A 23,563-nucleotide genomic window follows, 5' to 3' on the forward strand; every position below is an offset into this window, starting at 1 on the left:
GTCAAAGTAGGCCATGTGGGGCTGGAGGAGAGAGAGAGGCAGCGATGAAGGGAGCAAGAGAGAGAGAGAGAGGCCCTCTGGAGGTTGATCTGCCCCGCGCCCTACAGCGCTGTTTTTCTCTTCTCGTCCACAAAGTTATCACACACCAAAGGGCAGCGGTTTTGTTCTTGTGTTTGTTTTGTCCTCAAAGTCTAACTCGAAGTTTACCGTAATTGTGGAGAGTTAGAATGAAAAAGAAAATTCCTTGTAACATTTTCTTTCTCCTTTCCTTAGCTCTTAGTGCTTTTAGAATAATCAACCGCAGAGCAACTCTTGTTGCAACATTATTGATTGAACATTGAACAGCATTGATGTTATTTGTGGAACTCTCGGATTCCTTCAGAAGTTTCACTCACAGCGTCTTTGTTCTCGGTGTGCATCTTGGTGAAGCGCAGGTAGCCAACTGGAGCGAAGGCATCTGCAGAGTGGATCACTGTCTCCATTGCATCACTACACAAGCAAAAAAACAAACACCTTCATACACTGTTGGACAAATTCACATCACTTTTTAAAGTTAAACTAGCCACACGCTGATAGAACAGTAATTCTACAACAGGCAAATTCGTGTCTGTTTATAATACTCTACTTACATTACTATTTTCTTTTTGAAGAGAGGGCAGTCAAGGGTGAAGGTTTCATATTCACCTCCTTCCCCACAAATATGGACTCCATACATCTGAGAGAGCTAATGACCAAAAACAGAACACCTCATTAAAATAAACAACCCCCCTTTACTGTGTCACTTCACCTCAATCACATAATTTAGTCTACAAAAGTAATAGAAGCACTTACCGTACATTACCAGGGTGTCTGCAAGTTCAAATGAAGCCTCTATTCAACCTTCTTAATACCCGTTAGTATGAAACATAAGACCCAATTCAAAACAGTGCACCTATGAGAATATAGGTATGCATTGCATGACTGGGATGCTTTCTCACAATAACTACCATTTTGAAGACTTCTGAAATGTAAAACTCAAAAATATGTATAGCCGTATTTAAGATTAATATACTTTAAGACATTTTAAGACTTTTTCAGGCGCTTCAGACACCCTGACTACTGATTGTGAACAGAAGATGTACAAGAAGAAATGCAAGTACGGTAAGTCAAGACCTGTTTCAGATAGGGCTCCATGTCAGCCAGAGCTTTTCCCAAGTGCTTCTCTGGATCCAGGCCTGGTAACATGTGAGAAACACACCCAAGACACACACAGTCACACACACACACACACACACACACACACACACACACACAAACACACACACACACACACACACACACACACACACACACACACACACACACACACACACACACAGTCACTCACACACACACACACACACACACACACACACACACACACACACACGCGTGCAGAAAGTGAGAGAGGCCTGATCAGGAACAGAGAACAGTGATTGGAGATGACAAGCAGGGAGGTTTATGGGCAGTCGCACAAACACACACGTAAACCTGCACCCTGGATCTATTTGTTTGACTTTGCAAGTAGTGTACACAGATCTCTCCGGGTAAGGGCAACAGTTTTCAATTGCTTGCCGAAGCACACCCCCCCCACCCCCATTCCCCATCCACCTCCTCATCTAGTTCCCTTTGAGAACATAAACTTTGGAAAGAGATCTTGTTTATTTGCCTTTCCCCAATCCCCTCCCCTTCCCCTGAAATGGTGCATGGAAGTGACTCACAGGCATGGGAGAGAGAGGCTGGAGGAGAGCTTTGTAGGCATACCCAGTGGTGGCACACTCCTCAAAAGACACAAGCTCACTGCCTCTTGCTCCCCACAGAGGAAAGCCAAGAAGTAAAGTATACTTCTACAAGAACAAGAAAACTAGAGCCATATGATCATGGCAGTTGGTATTAACGATGAATTTTCCATAATTTGGCTGAAATCTATTTAAAAACAAAGTAGGCCTAATTATCAAAATTAGAACTAGACCTAATTATTGTAGTAACCTAAATGATTTCATCATTGTAAAATAGGCCTAGAGAAATAATTCAGTTTTCGATTGGGGTGTTTTGAGAGGGGGGCCGGGCTTGCGTGGGACTACGTCACCTCACAAGTTCACAACATGAAGCTAGTTCATGCAGGACACGGATGTCATAGGCTACCCTCCCTCCGGCTGTAATCAGCTGTCAGCCGCTGATTGGATCAGTGTTTAAACATTCACCAATCACAGTCAACAAGGCCTCTTAGGGTGCTTTCTCACTGGGGACCCGGGACCGTTTCCAAGCACACTTGTCCCCAAACTGACCCCCAGGTCCGGTTCGTTTGATCAGTGTGAATGTTGTGTTTCGTGCCCGGGCGCAGAACAGCGAACCATGACAGGGTCCACTTGAAAAGGTGGTCTGGGGAACGCTTTGGCGTCCCCGGGGACGGAACACTTGCAAATATAAACGCCAACCGTACCGAACCACATAGACGACACACGGGCGAGGATACACTCCAAGTGTAGTTGATGATGCAAGTGTACTCTGCAAGTGTTCCCTTCCGTTCCCAAGCACGGAATAAATGTTGTAATGTGAAAGCTGACCAGCGGGGGAGAGGGGAGGGGGGGCAATCGTACTCGGGCACGGAAGGAAAGCAATCATTCCAAGTGAGAAAGCACCCTTCTCTGATGATGCTCCACCTATGATTGATATATATTTAGAAAAAAATAAAACAGAAATTGGAAATAAATTAAATGGATATCATATGGCCCTAAAATCCCAGCCCTTTGCCATATTGTCTTGCCCATTTAAGAAGATGCCCTGATGAAGAAGAAACTTTACAGAAAGATTACTGCTTTGATCAGTCCTATTTAGGGATTACGACCATATTAGCTGGAATAAAAGGGTAGACTGTACCATAGATCTTCTATTACTATCTAGATGGGTCACTGCAGAGTGATTTCTATTCGCACATAGGATAAGCAATAACCACGCCCTGTGGCGCCGGGATTGGCCAGGAGCAACACTGGAGGGCACGCAGCCCAGCGATTTCATGAACCAACTGAATAGCTCTTGAGAACGGACAGCGATTTCGAGAGCGGACATTGAGAGCGGACATTGAAATGAATTATGGTCACCTACCTTCCTTAGCATAGTAATAATAATAATAAGCATAATAATTGTAATCTACACAATGTACACAATCTACAAAAACATGCAATAACGGTGTTGTGTTCACGTTCATAGCTCATATAATATAATGTATCATATCGTTAATTTCAAGCTCAATTCTTACCCAGAGAAAAGGTACAGCACTGAAAATGTAACAAGCAATAGTTTTTTAAACATCTTTATTTTAAAAGATGAAAAAACCCAGGTGCTTTAGTCCCAAGCTTCAATGCTCCTGGCCAATCCCGGCGCCACAGGGCGTGGTTATTGCTGATCCTATGTGCGAATAGAAATCACGCGTCACTGCAGGCTCTGCCAATTCTAACAACTGGTAGCAGCAAGTCTCTTGCAAATGGTCACGTGGTCACCTCTCCCCCCAAGTCTCATACTCCCTCCCCCCTTGTTTTCTTCTTCAAGCAGGCTTTAAGCGGGGTTAGTGCTGACCTAGCAAGCTAACTTGAAATATTGTGAGTTCCCAAACTCCACACAAACCACACATATAAACACAAAGCTGCCCCTTGTTAGCTCAATACAGTTGAAACTAAGATAAAATATTTTTTCTAGCCACAGATTTACCTACTACAACAACAAACTTCACATTTAGCTTTAGCTAATCGCTCCCTGGCCGCTAACATGAGTTCCTGTTGCCAAATCCCGCGAGAGTGTGTTGCTGAGATAGACAGGTCTTGAACAAGTTTAATTTTAGTGTCAGAATATTCTGAAGATATGTGGCTTCGGAGAATGGGCCGAATATTTAATTGAATATTTAATTGATATTTAATTGATCCCTTGGGCTAAGGGATCTGTCATAATCTGAGATCACGTTGACTTTTCTCATTGACTCCAATAGACTCAGACCTGCTGAAAATCTCTTAGTGGCCATGTCCGTGGAAAGCCATGAGCAAAACCCGCATGCCTAAATGACAGGAAGTGAGTTGAAGTTGGGCCGTCTTGCTTGAAATCCCATTGTCTTTGACTGTACTTAAATAGTGTACACGTTACTCAGCTTGTTAAGTGCTGATAGGTTGTACTTCCTGTGTGACACAAATCCTCGCTGTGTCTTCCTGACACCTGTTCCTGATGGCACCACGCCACGCTGCACTCCCTCTCACCCGGTAAACAACCCCTCTTACAAAGAAAGCACACACACACACAAGCCAGTTCTCAGACTGCACCTTGCTCACTGTTCACTGATGAACAGAACAGAACAATCATGCCCGTTCGTGACTCTTCTCGTCCCTGGCACCTCAATGGTGGAACGAGCTTCCACCTTCGGTCACGACGGCCGAATCACTGACGATCTTTCGGAAAAGACTAAAGACTCACCTTTTCAGGCTCCATCTGGGCCCTTCTTGAACTAACTTCTTTCTCTCTCTCTTAAAAAAAAAGAAAAAAAAAACTTCTAAACTAAGCTAAGCTAAACTTGTACCACTATTCCTTCAGAAGTTGTAGGTGTCATAGACTGTGTTGCATAGTTGATTGTTCTATTGCTGACAAAAATGTGTTATTGTAAGTCGCTTTGGATAAAAGCGTCTGCCAAATGACGTCATGTAATGTAATGTAATGCTGAAGAAACAAAACAAAAGCACAAGTGTACCGGATGCCCTGTGCAAAGTATAGAAGAATAAAAACACAGGAACGGGAGGAGAGTGGGAAAGTTTGAGTGAGAATTTTTTGTGGATTTCAAACCATGCAGCCACGTACTGTACCCTCTGCCAATCTGGGGAGAGCCGTAGATTAGCCCATGCCTCCTCCGATACATGTGCAGTCACCAGCCGTTTCTTTTCACCTGACAGTGAGGAGTTTCACCGGCAGGACACAGCACGTGGGAGGATCATGCTATTCCGCCCAGTTCCCTTCCCCCCGTACAGGCGCCCCGACTGACCAGAGGAGGCACTATTGCAGCGACCAGGACACAAACCCTTAATCCGGCTTCCCACCCGCAAAACTGGCCAATTGTGCCTGTATGGATGCCCGGCCAAGCCGGAGGTAACATGGGGAGTCGAACCTGCGACCCTGGTAGGCAGGGGCTAAAAAGTACCGGTACATCTTGATGACCACTGGCAGTGGCTTGCCTCATTCTCCATTTTCCATTTCCTCTCACTGTGCCTGCCTACGGTATTAATTGATTTGACATAATCATTAACAAGTTACGGATGACCTATACAGAGTGATGTGGAGTTGTGACAGCGATGCCATCGCAATAAAAAGGAATTTGCAGAATTTCCCCTAATAATTCCTCTGAAAATCCAAATCTACCCCCTCTTTTCTGAGGCATCATATGGTCCTGTTCATCTGCACGCTCATGTGTTTAATTAGAGGAACAAAGTTAATCGTAATGTGAGAATCTCTCTTCTCTCATGACCTGACAACCTCAAAGGTTAACGTGTCATCCACCGCCGCCCCCTCAGGGAGCGACGAATGGGAGGCGAGAGGCAAGAGGGAAGGGAGAGGAGAAGCGAGGACATCACATCTCATCCCGGTTTCATCTTAATCCCAGCTGTGCCTCTCCTCCGGGCCCCCGTGGTCCAGCAGGATGGGGGGAGTGAAGGGAGGGCCACGACGGAGCGAGGGAGGGAGGGAGAGAATGAGGATAGAGTGAGTGTGGAGCGAGAGAATGAGCCAGACCCTTATTTTCTTCCCAGGGGATCCATGGTCTTAATTAGTGTGAGAATATCTAATCTCGACATCCTCTCATCTTAACCCCGCCACAAAGGTAATAAGGAGGGAGAAAAAAAAAGCATTAAAATTCAATCCCATTTAAATATCCTCTTTAATTAGTCATGCCTTTTAACAAATTTTAATGATTGGCTTCAAATTGCTGAGGGGATGTCGCTTTTTTAATATGTTCATTAACTTCCTAACTCTTCAATAATATATGAACATGATTTGATATTTACAGGGAGGGAGGAGGCGGATGGAAACGCATGCAGGCGACAGCACTGAGTGATAGAATGATGCAAAGATGGCATTAACGTGACGGCATTTCTCCTAAGACCACTTTACACTTGTATGAGTGTTTCTTATGATGTTCCTAATTGACTAAAGGTTACCGACACAGTTTAGAAATGAAGATAGGTGGGATGAGTTCGTACTTGTACAATGCAGGCTTTGAGAAGTCTTTGAGTAGCCACCAGCGTGAGCCTTCAGCGATCTAACACCGCTCATTTACATGATCTTCACATCCCTGTCTCCTCTCAACCTGTTTTACAACTTGACCTAAACCCAATTACCTAACCTCATTATGGCACATTAAACCCAAATAAGCCCAGTAGAAGCTGCCATTAGTCTGCCGCCAGAGACAGCAAGAGCGCACTTTGGAGAGAGAGGAGCTTCCCTAAGAGAGACTGAGAGGAATGGCTCTGCTTTAAAGGGCCTTTTTATCCCGTATTATCCTATAAAACTGCAATTAAATTCAGTGAACTTTAAAAGCAGGGAGTCCAGTAATGAGGGAGAGCGTTTTATAAAAGCCTTGTCGACATTTAAGAGGCTGAAATTAGCAAGGAATAAAAAGTTTACCAGGAATCCAAGAGGCATTTAAACGATGGAGTCAGTTTGGTGTTCAGGCATGAGAAAATGGTCAAAGGTGGGAGATCTTAAAAAAGGCGTATTGTATGCAGGACCTCGTAAGAAACACCGAGGCAAGTGGAAAGTGATGGGAATTTATCACAATATAAACCATACCACACAGGATGGGTATTGGTTCAAATTTCAAGAATCGATTCGATTCCGATTCACAAGGTTCCGAATCGATTAATCCCGATTCTATTTGATTCCGATTCGATTAATTTCAATATCGATTTGGTTAGTGATACTAAAACATGTTTTTTGAGCTGTAACCTGAATTACATGATTGTCCAGTTATGTAACACAGGGGTTCCCAACCTTTTTTGCGCCAAGGACCGGTAGATACATGGGAAAAAAAAGTTGCGGACCGGTTGTCAATTTTAATGGTTTTAGTTACACATATATTTACTCACCAGGTGGTGACAAAGGGTAAATGACAGCCTTTTCATCTGTCAATAAAGACACTTTCACAATTATGCACAGTGATTTGATTTCAGCCTATATACTTTCTAAAAGTAGATATTAAAGGAGGACTTACCTCCAAAACACTTTTTTTCAGCTTTTAACCAATATATATGACTTTGGGGGTGATGTGTGAAGAATTCTGGTCAAAATTTCCACATTTGACACCAAACTGTTGCCATTTTACCATTTGTATCATTTTTCAGCAGCATACCTGGCATAAGCGCCCTCTAAGGGTGTAACACTGCTTTTTTTTTTTCTCAAATGAATGGGATATTTGACACGTCATGACGTCATGGTGAACCAAAGACTATGGGATTTCAAGATAGTTACTCCCCTACTCCCCCTGTACCCTTTCGGCTCCTCACAACTCCAAGCCTATTGCCATGATGTCACTTGACCTGTTAATTTATTACAATCGCCTGTTATTTTCCTACCAACTCCTATGTAACACAATACTATCAATAAACGCCACTATAATCATAAAAGGAAGGACATAGCAAGTAAATCATTCCCAACCTTTTTCATACTAAGGGGCCCTATGATGAGATTTGGTCTCATGTAAATCTTATTTTTTATAGCCTAGATATGATTTTGTCCAGAATTCCATATAATTAGGTTGAGAGACAACGAATGCTGGAATCCTCTCAAGGACGACTGGTGGTCTTCTGTGCCCCTTTTCGCTGGGGACACAGAGCTGCTGCACTGACTGCCCGGAGGGAGGGAGGGGTTTATTGTGTGTTTGCAGCAATCAGCTCCGAGAGCCCAGCATCAAAGTGAGAGCCTCAATTTCATCCTTCCGCAAACAAATCTTATCGCAGCGCACATGTAAAATATAACGCTATACTACGACGTGACAACGTGACAAAGCTGGTCTAAACACATCGGCTACTATAATAACGTCACTGTGTACAAGCAACACCAACTTTTCAGGAAATGTCAGCAGCGACTGGGGACTGGGGGGGGGGGGGGGGGGGGACTCGCTGTGTGTGTGTTTTGCTGCGCGGAATGGATTTGATCAGGGAAGTAGCTCCTGTGCTCTTAAAATACTGAACACCACGTTGTCATATTTGACATATGTCTTCATTGTAGACAGTTTATCGCTGAATGTGTCATTACATTATAAATATCTTACCTGAATAAGCTCAAATGCTGTTAGAGGATTATCACACCGAGTCTGATGCCCTTTCTACCGGCCACGCAGCAGCTCGTAGGCACCCTGCCTTTTAGAGCGCGAGCACGAGCTGCTGTGTGCTCAGGCAGCGGGGACGCGCAGGCGGAGCTCTTCACAGGTCTGACACTGCCCTGCCTGCAGTAACTTTTAACAAGAATCACGAAAAGCCCCAAAACGCAAATTAAAAACGGATTTCATTGCGCGGTTTATCTCTAGTTAGACGAGGGAATTACGTGGAGAAATCTCGCATTGTGTTACCCCAGAGGGAGAGGTTTGTCCTATTGTGGGTGTGCTGCTGTTAACGAGCCCATGTCACTTTGCTCTCGTAATGTAGTTTGAGTAGTTTCCATAGAGATACATGCAGAAAAATAATTAAATTTCTAGTTCGCCACTGAATTACCAAATTGATATAACTTTCAACCATTTTGAGCAAAGCTCTTTCCAAACAGGCCACCAGCGTTGGCAAGTTGTTGATATTTATAAAGATATGGCCCCTCTCAAATAAATTATTTTTGAGGCAGTAGGCAAACTGTAATGGCGTCGATTTCCGAAAAAGAATCTTGACTGGAACACAGCCAAAGAGTCCAGTATAGACAAGAGCATATGTCATTTCTTGGTTTTTTCCATAGGTATTTTCAAATCACTGTTCTAATACATATCTAGGGGGTAAGTCCTCCTTTAATGATCAAACATTTCCATTTATGTAGCCTACAGTATTTGTTTTTGTTTCAACTACAAACATAAATAAACGTCAACTTAAAACTATGTTTCAACTACCACACACAGCCTATAATATTATAGCCTATGTTTATTTATTTTTTTAAATGGGGGGGAATAAAAAAAATCAATCTCTGGACATATGAATCGATATCAAAAGATTAAAATAAAAATCGATTAAAAATCTGAGAATCTATTTTTTTAACCCAGCCCTACACAGGAAGCTTACAATATAAGCCATACCACACAGGAAACCCTTTGATCAGGCATAAAAAATCATTTTCTGAAACAAAATCTTTGGACCAAAAGCCATAGTTCTAACATGTTGCACTTCTGAACTCTACAGAATATGATGCTCTCTCTTCTACCCTTGTAATAGTCAATGGCAATTATTTCCAGAGCAAAAACTAATTCTGTTTAACGATCGTGATCGGCCTCGGCTCACCTTCAACAGGTTGATTGGTGTAAGCCCACAGCAGTGACTTACCTATCGAATTGAAACTGCCTGTGATTTTGCTTACTGAGCCTAATGCTAAATTAGAAGCGGGGAGATTGTAGATAGCGTCTGAGCTGAGCTGAGCGAGGTATCACAGACATCCGCGGCTTGTCTTAAGATCTGGCATGCCAGCTGACAGCTCAGCTTTAATCCCTGCCTTCAGAGAGAAAAGGCGGAGAAAATTGGATTCATGATGTGTAACATTTTAGCTTTTAAATGCATGAAATAAGCATCTCATCCCTAGTAGGTGAGCAGCATCAGCCTTTCAACAAAACTCTCTCAAAGACCTCCGCCAAAACAATAGCTGCTCACTATCACCTCATCTTTGCAAGTGAGAGAGAGAGAGAGAGAGAGAGGGGAAGAGAGAGAGAGAGAGAGGGGAAGAGAGAGAGAGAGAGAGAGAGAGAGAGAGAGAGAGAGAGAGGGGAAGAGAGAAGCGGAGGGAGGCTGCGCCATACAAAGGATGATAAGATTAAGGTTATATGTGAAATTTGTCAGGCTCTTATCTGAAATGCAATGCCTGTGAACAGAATAACAGGCAGCATGAATTGTGTGGCAACTGCATCAAGATGAAATCTTTTCAATTCAATAAATGAAAAGGGAGAAATTAGTTACAAGTAGTTATACGCATATTGAACATTTTTTTTATATAGATAGTGAAAGTCTTGAGAGCAAATTAATCCTTCCAAATGTGGAAATTAATGAATCCATTCTGTTTATAGAATTCAAATCTAGGTACAATGTGTAATTATTATAATGTTATATTATTGTGTGTGTGTGTGTGTGTGTGTGTGTGTGTGTGTGTGTGTGTGTGTGTGTGTGTATGTGTGTGTGTGTGTGTGTGTGTGTGTGTGTGTGTGTGTGTGTGTGTGTGTGTGTGTGTGTGTGTGTGTGTGTGTGTGTGTGTGTGCAGGGCCGTAGCCAGGCGGGGGAAAGTGTGGACGATTCCAAGGGCCCTTGACTTTTTTTTTTACAGTGCACCTGAATGCAACATACAAGATACCCGCTGAATAAGTGTCCAAATGTTCATGTCATTCTGGCCAATACTCTACTTCTGTTATAACATTTCAGTCTGGAATATGGAATACCTTTCAATAATCTTTATGACTAAAAGGCTAAAAGTAATCTCATGTGTAAGAAATTACTGTTCTACATTGAAGTCAAAAATGTAAATAATTAACTTGTTGGTTTTGGATTTATTTAGCTTCAAGAGTGCATTTTTGTTCATGTGACCCTCAACACAGGCTTTGAGAATCCCAGGCCACTTACTGATACTTATGCTTAAATTAACCCACTCATATTCTGGTTTATTTCAAGAAAAACATTTTGGCTAGTGGAAATTCTAATTGGCTGGTAACTTCTAGCAGCCATATTGGCAGGTGGCCAAAAAAGCAAATGTCAAGCCCTGCAGGGAGATTGTCACACTCATCGATACATATTTGAGGTTTGTTTATTAATTGGGAAAAGGACCACTGGAACAAACGCCGCGAACTTGATCCGGCTACTTTTTCAATCTGACTGGCTACTCAAAAGTTTGGGGAACTCTCTGATTTAAAATGAGATATTCCTCTAAATTGGGCTTCAAATGGCCAAAATTTTCCGTCCGTGGCCCCGATGTGATATCCTTTCATGGGGCCCGAAATCCCTGGCTATGGCCCTGTGTGTGTGTGTGTGTTTGTGTGTGTGTGTGTGTATGTATGTGTAAGTTTGTATAAGTATGTGTATATATATACACAGTAGGGCATTCACGACTAATGAATTTTACTAGTCGACTAGTCGTCCCTAAAGTTAGTCGACTAGTCTGAGTTTTTTTCTCCCCCCAATAAAAACGCTCAACTCACGTCAAAAGGTCTCAAATACAACCAGGCAGCAGGGCTATTGAGATGCAGGCATAACTAGCTAAGCTAACCAAGCTTGATTCCCAAAACATTTGGCAATAAATTAGTATAAAATGGCATGGCTGATGGCTGTTTTCTCTAGCGTTATACTTTTATAATCCAGATAGGCCGAGGCTTCACACGCTAACGTTTAGTTGTTTTTCCACTTTTAATTTGAAGTCGAAAAAGGGAAATGGTACGTGTGAAATGATAGAATTGACAGACCAGAGTCAATTCAATTTACTATCACACCATTTCCCTTTTCGGCCTTCAAATTAAAAGTGTGAATGAAACCCAGCTAAAAAAAACGGCGCATTATTCACAAACAAACTAAAGTAATGACAGCTAGTCATTTAATAAAGCATGGTTAAAACGAACTCCACTTACACTTGAAGGTCTGCCATGCTGCTATCCTGCTGCCTGTGTAGTCCTGCTTTGGGGCGCGAGGAGAGGTTTTCCGAAATTAACGTTAGTTAGCAACCTAGCCTGGGCCGCTGTCCACATACTTAGGATGCATACGTAGGATGCTTCCTAGTATCCATCAAAAGTGACTTTCCTGACACCGTACAAACAACTGGCTGCACTAAAATGAAGTAATGGTTTATGCTATTGACTATTACTAAAATAAAAACGAAAAGAAAGTTATGTGACTTGTGAGGTTTGTTATTGTTGCACTCGTTCTTCTTCGTCGATTGGAAGGGTCGCAAATGGTCGCAAGGTACCCACAGCGCGGCATATACCATTCATATAAATTTGTATATGAATGGTTTGGGGGCAGGACTCGATAAGCCTCGGCTTCTTCCGGCCCCTTTTCAAACAGTTTACTCTTAATTCTGTTGGAGTTTACGTATTTTCCTTTTACTGAAGTCTGTTGGACTGTTATTGATGTTTATTTGTTTTTCATTTTTATGTATTGTTTTAACTGTTTGAAATAAACCAATCAATCTAATTTATGCTAAGAATTTGCATACATCAATCAATCAATCAAATTTATGCTGAGAATTTGCAAGAGGTTTCAAAGGAAATGAATAAGTGAAATAAATGTGAAACTCTTGATGCCCATCTTACTTATACTGTTAAAGGCTACTTCAGTTGAACCTTGACCCTTAAAATAACAATCTGTTTAAAGACATCATGTGACTGAACTGCAAGGCATAGTTAAGAGAGAGCAGGTAAGGGTGTCCGTTTACCTAAACATGTCAAGCTTAAGAGTTATTGAATAAAAAGTAGAGTCCGCACACTGATTCCAACAGCAGTGTGCGAACTCTACTTTTTATTCAACTGTTTATTTTTGTCCAGTACCTGCGCGTTTGGGTGGATGTGCGCGCTCTACTCTGTATCTAAGCTTAAGAGTTATCCCTTCATGCAGGGCCCGAAATTAGAGCCCGCCACCCGCCAATGGCGGGCATATTTTAGCTTTGGCGAGTGACATAAAAGGGCTGTCCGCCACGTGGCGGGTAACAAAATAGTCATGTAAAATAATTCAAACTTACGACAGTCGCCTTTATTGCAGCCCCCAATCTCTCCTTGCGCGTCATCTCCGGCCTCATTTTTGGCTTGTTTTGGGAGTTTCGAGAGGAGTGGAAGTTTGGCGATAGTGGTGTTTCAAGAGACTGGCTACAGTATGATGCTGGGGCTGTAGTGATGAGTTGTTCCGTGTGGCGCAAGTATGCCAAAAAGAAAAATAGAAACAACACGTTTGTCATCGGTAGTAAATCAATGAAGCTGGAAGCCGTTCGTGACCATGAACAGAGCCAGTGTCACATTGGCTGCAAAGAGGAGAAGTAGAGAGAGGGCGAGGAGTCTGAGGAGTTATGTTTACAAAACCTTCAAATTTACCTCTGTTCTGTTAAATCCTGCAAAGAGGGTAGAGAGTGAGGAGTCTGATGATGTAACATTAGGTTACAATTTAAGCTCAAGATTGACTTGACATGTATTGATAAGATTGACTTGACATGTATTGATTAATCAATCATCAATCAATATATTAAAATAATTTGCTTCAAATTTTACTCTGGCCTCTTATTTAAGTGTGTATTCTTCAACGTAATACCTTATCTACTTGAAATGTACTGAAAAAAATGTATATATATGGATATATGTGACATAAAAATGCATTGGTTTTTTTTTGCCGGTAAGAAATATGCTTGGCGGGTAGATTTTTTCCATCTACCCGCCACTGGCCGGTGGGTCAAAAAGTTAATTTCGGGCCCTGCCTTCATGCCTTTTGCTTGCTGTGGGATGGCAACTTTTTGTCAAAACGTGATAGTGAAAAGCATCTAATACTAAATGTTTTGATAACTGAGAATTAGTTTTTCTTCTGATGACCAAATTGAAATTGTGATATACGATATATACTGAATCGACTATATAGAAAAGCAACTGACTCTGCCGCTTAACAGGAGGCGAAATACAATGTGACCAAGTCAAGGTTATACAGCATTGTACAAACCAAGGCCGGTAGTTTATCATTTACTGTAATAGCCTCAAAGCGTCTCTAACTGTGTCAGCGCCTCAGTGCTTTATGAACAGTGGTACAGAGAACGTCAACAACAAATTACAACAGTCAACTCAAAGTTTTCATCTGGGTTAGAAAACAACACCAGGTTGTTACTTTACGTCGTTCTTTGTGGTTATATTTAAACATTCTAGGGACACAGAACACATGTTGCATCTATGGCCTGGACATTATTCCTTAGTATTGGTTGCTTGAAATGCTGATGATCTTGGAATTTAATTTATTTCCGCTTTGCACTCATTGTAATTTTCCTTGGATAAGAGTATCTTTAAGCTACGAAAATTCAGTGTTAATGTATAGGAAAGAGGAAAGAATGCTATTTGAATTCCTAGCACACTGAAACAAATGGCAAGAGCAGCATTTTTTTTATTGTCTTTGAACATTAATTGTACTTTAAGTGTATATTACATGATAGTCAGTGTCTTTAAGTGGGTGAGGTGATCAGTGGAAGCGATTTGTGATGCAGTGATGAATTCTCTTCCTTGTAACACAAAGGCTATGTTCGTGGGAAGGCTATAAGATCATGTGGTGATAAAAGGTTTCCGACAGATAGACCCTGATTTCACACGTGCCAATTATCTCTGGAGCTGAGGACCAATTAACTGCTGCACAGCGCACTGAACCTGTGCCCCCATGCACACCTGCACTAATCAATCAATTAACTAATTACATGAATATTTAATACTGGCATTTGGAATAGCCAATTACTATGGTTAGCAAAAAAAGATATCCTATGATAAAGAGATAATTAACCAACAAATACACATTTCCCACTGGAGGCAATGCTTTTCACTAATGAGAAACATCTCCTGACATCCATAGGCTGACACTCAGAAAGTTCAACGACACGCAATTTCTTCAAAGACGAAAACCTTCTTTCTCTCTTTTGTGGTTTTAGGCTGCCATCAGCTCGCAAATGAACACTTCTAGAGAATTCACTTAGAGGATCGCCCTGCATTTGGACAGCTGTCTTTTTACCACAGGGATTTGTCGTCTCTGAATATCTCCTCCCTTACAGACAAAAGGTACTTTTTCTTGATCTGTTCACTGCTAATTTCCACCTGTCTTTCTAAGTAGGTAATGAAGGAATATTAAGCTCCAGCAACCTCCCACTACTAGTCGGCGGCCAACGAAAAACCCATGTCATACTGTGCTGCAAATGTACCACAAAATATCATAAGCTGTTTTGGCTGTCATTTCACATACAGCCTTAACCTTTGCCCTGTGAGAGTTGTTTTCATCTCCTCCTGAGGTCTGCACAAGTAAATCCTCCCAAATCTCTCTCTCTCTCTCCCTCACACACGCACAGACACACAGACACACACACACACACACACACACACACACACACACACACACACACACACACACACACACACACACACACACCAAAGGCCCCCAGGTACGCCCCTGTCACCCAATCTCCCCCAAACAGCACACCTCACTGCTCAGACCTGCTCCCGCCAAAGCTGCAATTATATGAGTGGTGCCTAAAGTGCCTTCAGCGCTTGCACCCCTATTCAATTCTCTCCTTTCTAATTACCCCTGCCCCGGGACAGGTGAGGAGTCAGGGGTGATAAGATCTTCCCTTTCTACCTGTAGCCAAAACACACGCATGCACACACTCACACAAACACCTACAGTGGGAGGCCAAGATACACACTGCAAGGCACCCGAGGTAATTTTCCTTTCTAATTATAATCTTCAAAAAAATGTGGAGAATTTGCTTTTAGAGAAGGTTGTGTTTAGAGAAGGGTTGAAAGCTTGGTGGAGGTAGCTGGGTGACTGAGGCCTTCAAGGTGAGGCCTTTTTCTCTGCATGTGGGTTATTCCAGAAGGGTCAGTTAGCAAAGACAACAGCAGAAGCAGACACACAGACCTTTGTCTCAGATGATGTTGTTAAAAAGACATGTATTTGCATAATTACCTCGTTTCCTCTAGCTGCAGCAAGTTCATTGTGCTCCAGCGGGGTGGCAAGGAGAAAAGTGTGATCATTAGCCGCGTCTCCATTCAGATTTTGCGCAAAATCCAAGCGAACTTTCGTAAAGTTGACAATCTTAAATTTTGAATCAGGTGCATTTCCATGAATGGGTGTTAACAGAAGTAGATTGTGTGCGTGCGCGGGGTGAGAGAAGGCAGAGAGAGAGAGAGAGAGAGAGCGCACTTATGGTTACTTGCCATAGAGGAGAAGTAATTTTGATGTCATGTACCGGTAATCTGCTGGTGGCCGTTTTCTTTATTTCTGGCAGTGATGAGTAAATATCACAGGAGAAATATGCATTCTGCGATGCTCACCATAGAGCTGGGAAGCAAGACGCACAAAACAGTTGTGGGAGTCACCGTGTAAAAGGCCTTTTAGGGACGGAGTGAGAACCTTTAGGATCAGGGCCGTATTCATAAAGCTTCCTAGTACAAAGAATTGCTCTTAGTGACGGAATTCTAAGAAAATTCTTAGAATTATGACATTTTCTAAGAATTTCCCCTTAAAGTTAGGACTAGATCCTGGTAAAGATAAAAGTTACTCACAAAACATCTTAGCCCTTAAGAGAGCTCCTAAGGTGGAAAACTGATAAGAGGAGGGAGGAGGACTTTTAAGAGGCTTGAGACTGAGAGTTTCTTTAGCAGAGGAGAAAATGGCAAAAAGACAGAGAGGTAGGATAAATATTCTCCAAACTCTGAATAACAGTGAGTTAATGAAACGCTACAGGTTATTCTCCTCCACTAATTGTGCTAACAGTAAGCATTGCTCCTCCATCCAGTTAGGCTTTCTTGTTCTGCGTGTTTCCATTGCAATCAACGAAATTGATGACAGCTGAGTCAATTTCCCCTGAAATTACCAGCATGGCAAATAAACATATAAATAAATATATTAACTGTCAGCATGTGAATACTGCACAAGTCTGTGTGTTCAAACATTTTGTAGCTACTTTTAAAGTCTGGCTTACTTTATTTTATTTATTTATTTTATTTTATTTTTTATTGATTACTTTATTTGAGTTGTTCATTACATAAGATAATATTCATAATTTCACCATGTCTTAATACAGACTAAATTCTATGAACGGTTTATTTCACTGTCCATTCTATCACTGAGTGTGTTTTTCTTTTTTTCTTTGTTGATCAACCAATCACAGCTTCTAAAAGAATGAGTCATACCTAGCAACGGGGTCAACCACACCTCCTCACTAAGATAAAAGTTTCTGTCATTTCCTTCCTCAGAGTTGCTCTGAGAACTTTCCTAAATCACTCCTAAGCTAAGACTCCTGGCTAGAAGTTTTTAGGCTAAGTTAGGAGCTCTCTGAAAGGATTCTCAGAATGTTTGTGCATACGGCGGAACATTTGATCTGCTGCAGAAGGATGATGGGGTCGTTTGCACAACACATCGCAGCAGACCGGACAAGCTGCCAGTTGTGCATTGTACAGCGTCCAATTGATCGGTCATTCTTCTTCTGTTTTATGGCGGTTGGCATCCTTAAATGTTGCATTACCGCAACCTGAATTGTATCAGCTTCACAGTGCTATTTACAGTGTCCACTTTCTCAGCTGTTCAGGGGAAACACTGACATAGCCTATTTCTATTTCTTTTCTATCTTTTTATGTAAAGATAGGCCTATGCGTGCAATAACGTACTGATAGTCAGCTTACTCTGTAGCTTTTATTAGCCTCTCAGGCTAGCTCCGGACCAGACAACAACGGTTCCTACTACCCAGCCGCGTGTGCACGTCTTTCCGACAGGGGTGGTTGTTATGGCAACTATCAACAACAACAACAACTACTACTACTAACTACTACAATACATAAAGACAGAAATAGGCTACCTTGTTAATGTGTCTGTCGGAGACACGGCCTAACGTTAACATTTAATATGTGCCGAATATCAGCCTGCGCTCAGCTATGTATACATGAAGTAAACCGGATATTCAGGTGGGTTGTGAATGATGGTTGTTATTGTTGTCAAGTTAAAACCGTCTATAAGCTATAATGATATTTATTGCACAAAATGCCTTCATCATTAAACCATCAAACATGAGCAATGAGTGGAGCAGATACAGTAGCAAAGAGAAATGGCTTATCATATGCATGCATTCCATGAGAGGCTATTTGAGCAGTGTTGAGAGATATGCAGAAAATGCCGAACATGCTGCTGGGCTCTGCGGGTCATCAGTCAGCTGCGACCTCTTTTCATCTGATTGCTACCAGAGGTGACAACAAGCACTTAACAGCACGTAAACAGTGTCTACACCATGATCTATCGCCACGAGTAGTTTGAGAGTAAAAAGAACCATTTGTGGTCATAATTATCATTTATCACTGGCACCGTCAAAAGGGATCCGGCTTCACTGTCAAGTAGATACAGGTAGGAATCTAAGGGCAGGAATCTTAACACGGTGTACCCAAGAGAAGAAAAATGAAAACTTTTTTCTCTGTCTCTTCTCTTATTCTGTAATGGGATCTTCCTATCCTCGGGCTCCAAAACAGACAGGTAGAGAGCAGGAGACACGCCATTAACCTCTTCCTTCAGTGCAGAAGAAGTTGAAAAAGGTAAATGAGATGTACTAGACTTTAATCATCGCTTCACGGACCATGTACTTCCAGTTCTGCATAAGCAGAGAATGCAGCGCTGCTCAGACACAATGGGGACGTGCGGCACTTATTGACAGGTTGCATTAATGTGCGGGGCAATCACCTGTGATTCTTTCTCAACTGCCAACCCTCCCCCCGCCCTGACTCCTCCACTCAATAGCACTCTGTTCTTCCACCACACAGCCCTCCCCCCCCTGCTTCTTATCTTTTCATATTGTTCTCCGCTTCAATGCCTACGCCGCTGGCACAAGTCTCAACACTGCTGCTAAGCCTCAGATTAATGATTTGGGCATTACTCTGCTTGTCTGGCTCTCTCTCTGGTTACACCTCCCCGCCTGCTTCCCTCCTCCCATCCTTCACTCGTCCCAGTTCTGTCCCTTTCATCCCCCGTGCTAAGCACTCCTTAACCTACAGTCCAAGTCTGGAGAGTGAGAAGGGTGAGGGCTAAGCCAATAAGGAGGGGAGGGGATACCCGGACTGCTCACCTGCTGCCGGAGACGAGACAGAGAGAGAGCGAGAGAGTGAGACGCAAACTCACCGAAGGCGGCAACTTTGATGAGTATAGCGTGGAGGTCAGATGATATCATCTCAGAGAGCAGGGACTCTTGGTTGCGACGCCACAGGTAGGCCAGGGGTTGCAAACCCAGCCGCAAACATCTGGGGAACGTGGGGGGGGGGGGGGGGGGGCAAGAAGGTTGTAGAAAGGGAAGGAGAGGACAGGGGTTCGTGTTGAAAATTTGCCAGTCAGAACCACTTGAAAGCACATTCTCCACTTGTGGGCAGGGCACCTTCTCCACTTGTGGGCAGGCTGCCACTCTCTGTGATCGTCCCACAGTGCACACTCCCACCTGTCACTGCTGCCAGTGGCTTTTGATTTGTCAAGGAGAAGAGAGGAGAAACCCAAAAGGAGTCATTATCTTAAGATGGCACCATCTTAAGATAATTACTCACCACCTTAAGCTGTGCTTGTCTGTCACATAAACACGTGCGTGTTAGTCACACACACACACACACACACACACACACACACACACACACACACACACACACACACACACACACACACACACACACACACACACACACAGTGTCACACACACACACAGGTCTAAGCAGGTACTGTAACTGGAGCTAAGACTTCTGGGCATAAATGTCTGCTGCTCAAGACATGCCTAGGGTGTGAGTGGGTATGAGTGTGTGTGTACGTGCACACGCGTGTGGGGGGAAACAATAGTTGACTGACAGCAGGATTTGTTCATAAGCAGAGAGCTCTGTGGTTCGCTTGGAAACATGAGACTAGAGAGGCTTGTGCTGCAATGTGTCCGATCGCTGTAAGTCTAGAGGGAGAGGGGAAGAAAGAGAAAGGAAGAAAGAGAGAATAAGACGAGGATCAGAAAGACGGAACAGATATCTCTGTTACAAGGAGAACATCTCACCTTCCTGAGATGAGACTGTTTGTGTCCAACATGGAAAGGCATGTGTCACACCTCAAGCAAAAGTACAACTTTAGAATTCCTCCAAAAACTGACTACTATGAATCAGACTACAGTATCCACAGATGTTTAAACTGACTACTATGAATCAGACTATCTACAGATGTTTAAACTGACTACTATGAATCAGACTATCCAGATGTTTAAAACTGACTACTATGAATCAGACTATCTACAGATGTTTAAACTGACTACTATGAATCAGACTATCCAGATGTTTAAAACTGACTAATATGAATCAGACTATCTACAGATGTTTAAACTGACTACTATGAATCAGACTATCTACAGAGGTTTAAACTGACTACTATGAATCAGACCATCCACAGATGTTTAAACTGACTACTATGAATCAGACTATCTACAGATGTTTAAACTGACTACCATGAATCAGACTATCCAGATGTTTAAAACTGACTACTATGAATCAGACTATCTACAGATGTTTAAACTGACTACTATGAATCAGACCATCCACAGATGTTTAAAACTGACTACCGTAAATTCCGGACTATAAGCCGCACCGGTGTATAAGCCGCACCTGCAAAGTTGACTATTTTTTTCTTATATAAGCCGCACCGGACTATAAGCCGCGGGTGTTTTAATGGTTTTTTTTTTTTTTTTTTTTGTGTTTTAATGTTTAATTACCATATGTAAGGGTTCATGCACAGAGGGGATTGTCGGGAAAGAGATGGCTGTTTGAGGAAGCTCCCATTTTTATTAACATTTCAACAAAACAACATAACACAACACCACCTGTGTTGTTTTTTACAGTGCACACAGTGTCATACAGTGTCATACAGTGTGGTGAAAAGAGGGCAAGAGAGGAAATTAAAACTTATTATAGTTATATAGGATTTATAGTTAGAAAGAGTGCTAAAAAAGAGAGATTTTTTTTTTTCTTTTGGAAAAAATCCATAGATAAGCCGCACCGTTATATAAGCCGCAGGGGCCAAAAAAAGCCAAAAAACGGGAAAAAAGGTGCGGCTTATAGTCCGGAATTTACGGTACTATGAATCCGACTATCTACAGACTACAACAATTGTCAGAGAGTGAGCTAGCAAGTTAGCAACCCAGAGGTAAACTGGCACCACGATGGACAACTTTGCGAATCTGTATATAAACATCAAACAAAAAGTTAGGAAATTTGTGTTTGGTAGATTATTTCTCTGTTGTAACAATGCTTCTTGGCAATACATTTTATACCTTTACTTTACTTCATTGATATTTGGCAGACGCCTTTCTCCAAAGCGACATACAACCAGGTTATAAAAACAGTACAGCAATAAATAACACAAAAACGAGAAAAACAAGGAGCAAACAAATGCATAAACAGCAAGAATTAAAACAGATGAAGAGAGGATAGAAGAAGGCGACAAGATAAAAGAGGAGAAATAAAAGTGCATGTGAATCGAAACTGCATAGGGACTAGAGAGGTTGCTACAGGGGGTGAACATGTTTCCATTGGAAAGCCTGTTTATTTCTCTTTTAAATAGTGCCCCATTTGTAAGGAACATGCATTTGTGGAATGAGCAGCACAGCTGAGTATGTGGGTTGCGCTCATGAAAAATGTGACAAAACCTTCTCTGCCAATGCAAAACAGCTTATTCTGCTGTTGCTATTGACTCTTGTTTGGTGTTGTTTGGTGGATTGGATCATTGAAGTCTATCAGTAACAAGGAAGAAACAAGACATATTGGCAAATTTTAGAATTTAATCATTTAACAAACAGTCAGGAGCCTCAGTAGTGTGTGGAAGAACCATACACAGCCACAACAGCCTGGCACCTCCTCCTCATGCTGGTCACCAGCCTGGTCACACACTGCTGTGGGATGGCATTCCACTCCTCAAACAAGATTTGTCGCAAGTCAGCTAACGTGGTTGTGTTGGTCACTCTAGCACGAACAGCTGATCCCACAAATGTTCAATTGGGTTGAGGTCAGGACTGTTGGTAGGCCTTTCCATTCTCTCTACTCCCAAATTCTGGAGGTAGTCTCTGATAAACCCCGCTCTGTGAAGGCGAACGTTCTCATCTTGGAGGATGGAGTTTGCTCCCAGACTGTGGAGATATGGGATCGCCACTGGTTGCAGAATCTCATCTCGATATCTCTCTGCTTTGAGATTGCCTCCAATGATGACAAGCCTGGTGCCAGGCTGTTGTGGCTGTGTACAGGCTGTCTATTATGTTTATATAATATTATATGACTATAGATGGGTCACCGACACGCAGGCTCCGCCAATTCTAACAACTGGTAGCAGCAAGTCTCTTAAATGCAAATGGTCACCTCTCCCCAAGTCTTGTTACTCCCCCCTCGCCCCCACTTGTTTTATTCTTCAAGCAGGCTTTAAGCAGGGTTAGTGCTGATCTAGCAAGCTAACTTGAAATAGAGATCGTGAGTTCCCAAACTCTACACAAAACCCACACATTTAAACACAAAGCTACCCCTTGTTAGCTCAATACAGTCGAAATTAAGATTTTCCATTAAAAAAATATTTTTTCTAGCCACAGATTTAGCTACTACATCAACAAACTTCACATTTAGCTTAAGCTAATCGCTCCCTGGCCGCTAACATAACAGTTTTACACGCTGTTCGACTTCCGGGTCAAAGCCTGGCACGGGAACTTTAGCGCATGCGCTGATCGCCTCGTCCAGTTCAGTCCCATGTTCAGTCCGACTGGCCTGTATACATGAAGGAGTAAATCGACTCCCAATCGCATTATCTGGGTGTGTTAGTCGGACTTTTATAACTTCGATTTCAGTCAAGCTCACATGTTTACATGTATTTCAAAAGTCTGGTTTTAGGCGGACTAATGCAATAATTCGAAGTGTCATGTAAACGTACTGACTGACTACTATGAATCAGACTACAGTATCCACAGATGTTTAAAACTGACTACTATGAATCAGACTATCCACAGATTTTTAAACTGACTACTATGAATCAGACTATCCACAGATTTTTAAACTGACTACTATGAATCAGACTAGCTACAGATGTTTAAAACTGACTACTATGAATCAGACTATCTACAGATGTTTAAACTGACTACTATGAATCAGACCATCCACAGATTTTTAAACTGACTACTATGAATCAGACTATCCACGGCGGCTGTAGCTCAGGAGGTAGAGCGGGTCGTCCACTAATCGCTTTGGATAAAAGAGGTCGGTGGTTCGATTCCCGGCTCCTCCAGTCTGCATGTCGAAGTGTCCTTGGGCAAGATACTGAACCCCAAATTGCTCCCGTTGGTGTGCCAGCACCCTGCGTGGTAGCCTGCCGCCATCGGTGTGTGAATGGGTGAATGTACCTAGTACTGACTGTAAAGCGCTTTGGATAAAAGCGCTATATAAATGCAGGCCATTTACCATTTACCATTTATCCACAGATGTTAAACTGACTACTATGAATCAGACTATCTATCTACAGATGTTTAAACTGACTACTATGAATCAGACTATCTATCTACAGATGTTTAAACTGACTACTATGAATCAGACTATCTACAGATGTTTAAACTGACTACT

At 42.3% G+C, this 23,563-nt stretch overlaps 1 protein-coding gene across 2 annotated transcripts in view; it reads right to left on the bottom strand.

The window, feature by feature from the left end:
* Nucleotides 1–23,563, bottom strand: part of dph6 (diphthamine biosynthesis 6) — a 119,670-nt gene that overhangs the window by 60,054 nt on the left and 36,053 nt on the right. For both annotated transcript variants that reach the window (XM_083633697.1, XM_083633698.1), the window contains exons 5-8: nucleotides 19,083–19,201; nucleotides 1,153–1,214; nucleotides 630–724; nucleotides 396–489 (exon numbers count right to left, since the gene is read on the bottom strand). In XM_083633697.1, coding sequence (XP_083489823.1) covers nucleotides 396–489; nucleotides 630–724; nucleotides 1,153–1,214; nucleotides 19,083–19,201 — 370 coding nt within the window. The remainder of the gene's footprint in view (nucleotides 1–395; nucleotides 490–629; nucleotides 725–1,152; nucleotides 1,215–19,082; nucleotides 19,202–23,563) is intronic.

The sequence above is a fragment of the Poromitra crassiceps genome (genome assembly GCF_964638095.1).
Source record: "Poromitra crassiceps genome assembly, chromosome: 3".
NCBI classification, from domain to species: Eukaryota; Metazoa; Chordata; class Actinopteri; order Beryciformes; family Melamphaidae; genus Poromitra; species Poromitra crassiceps.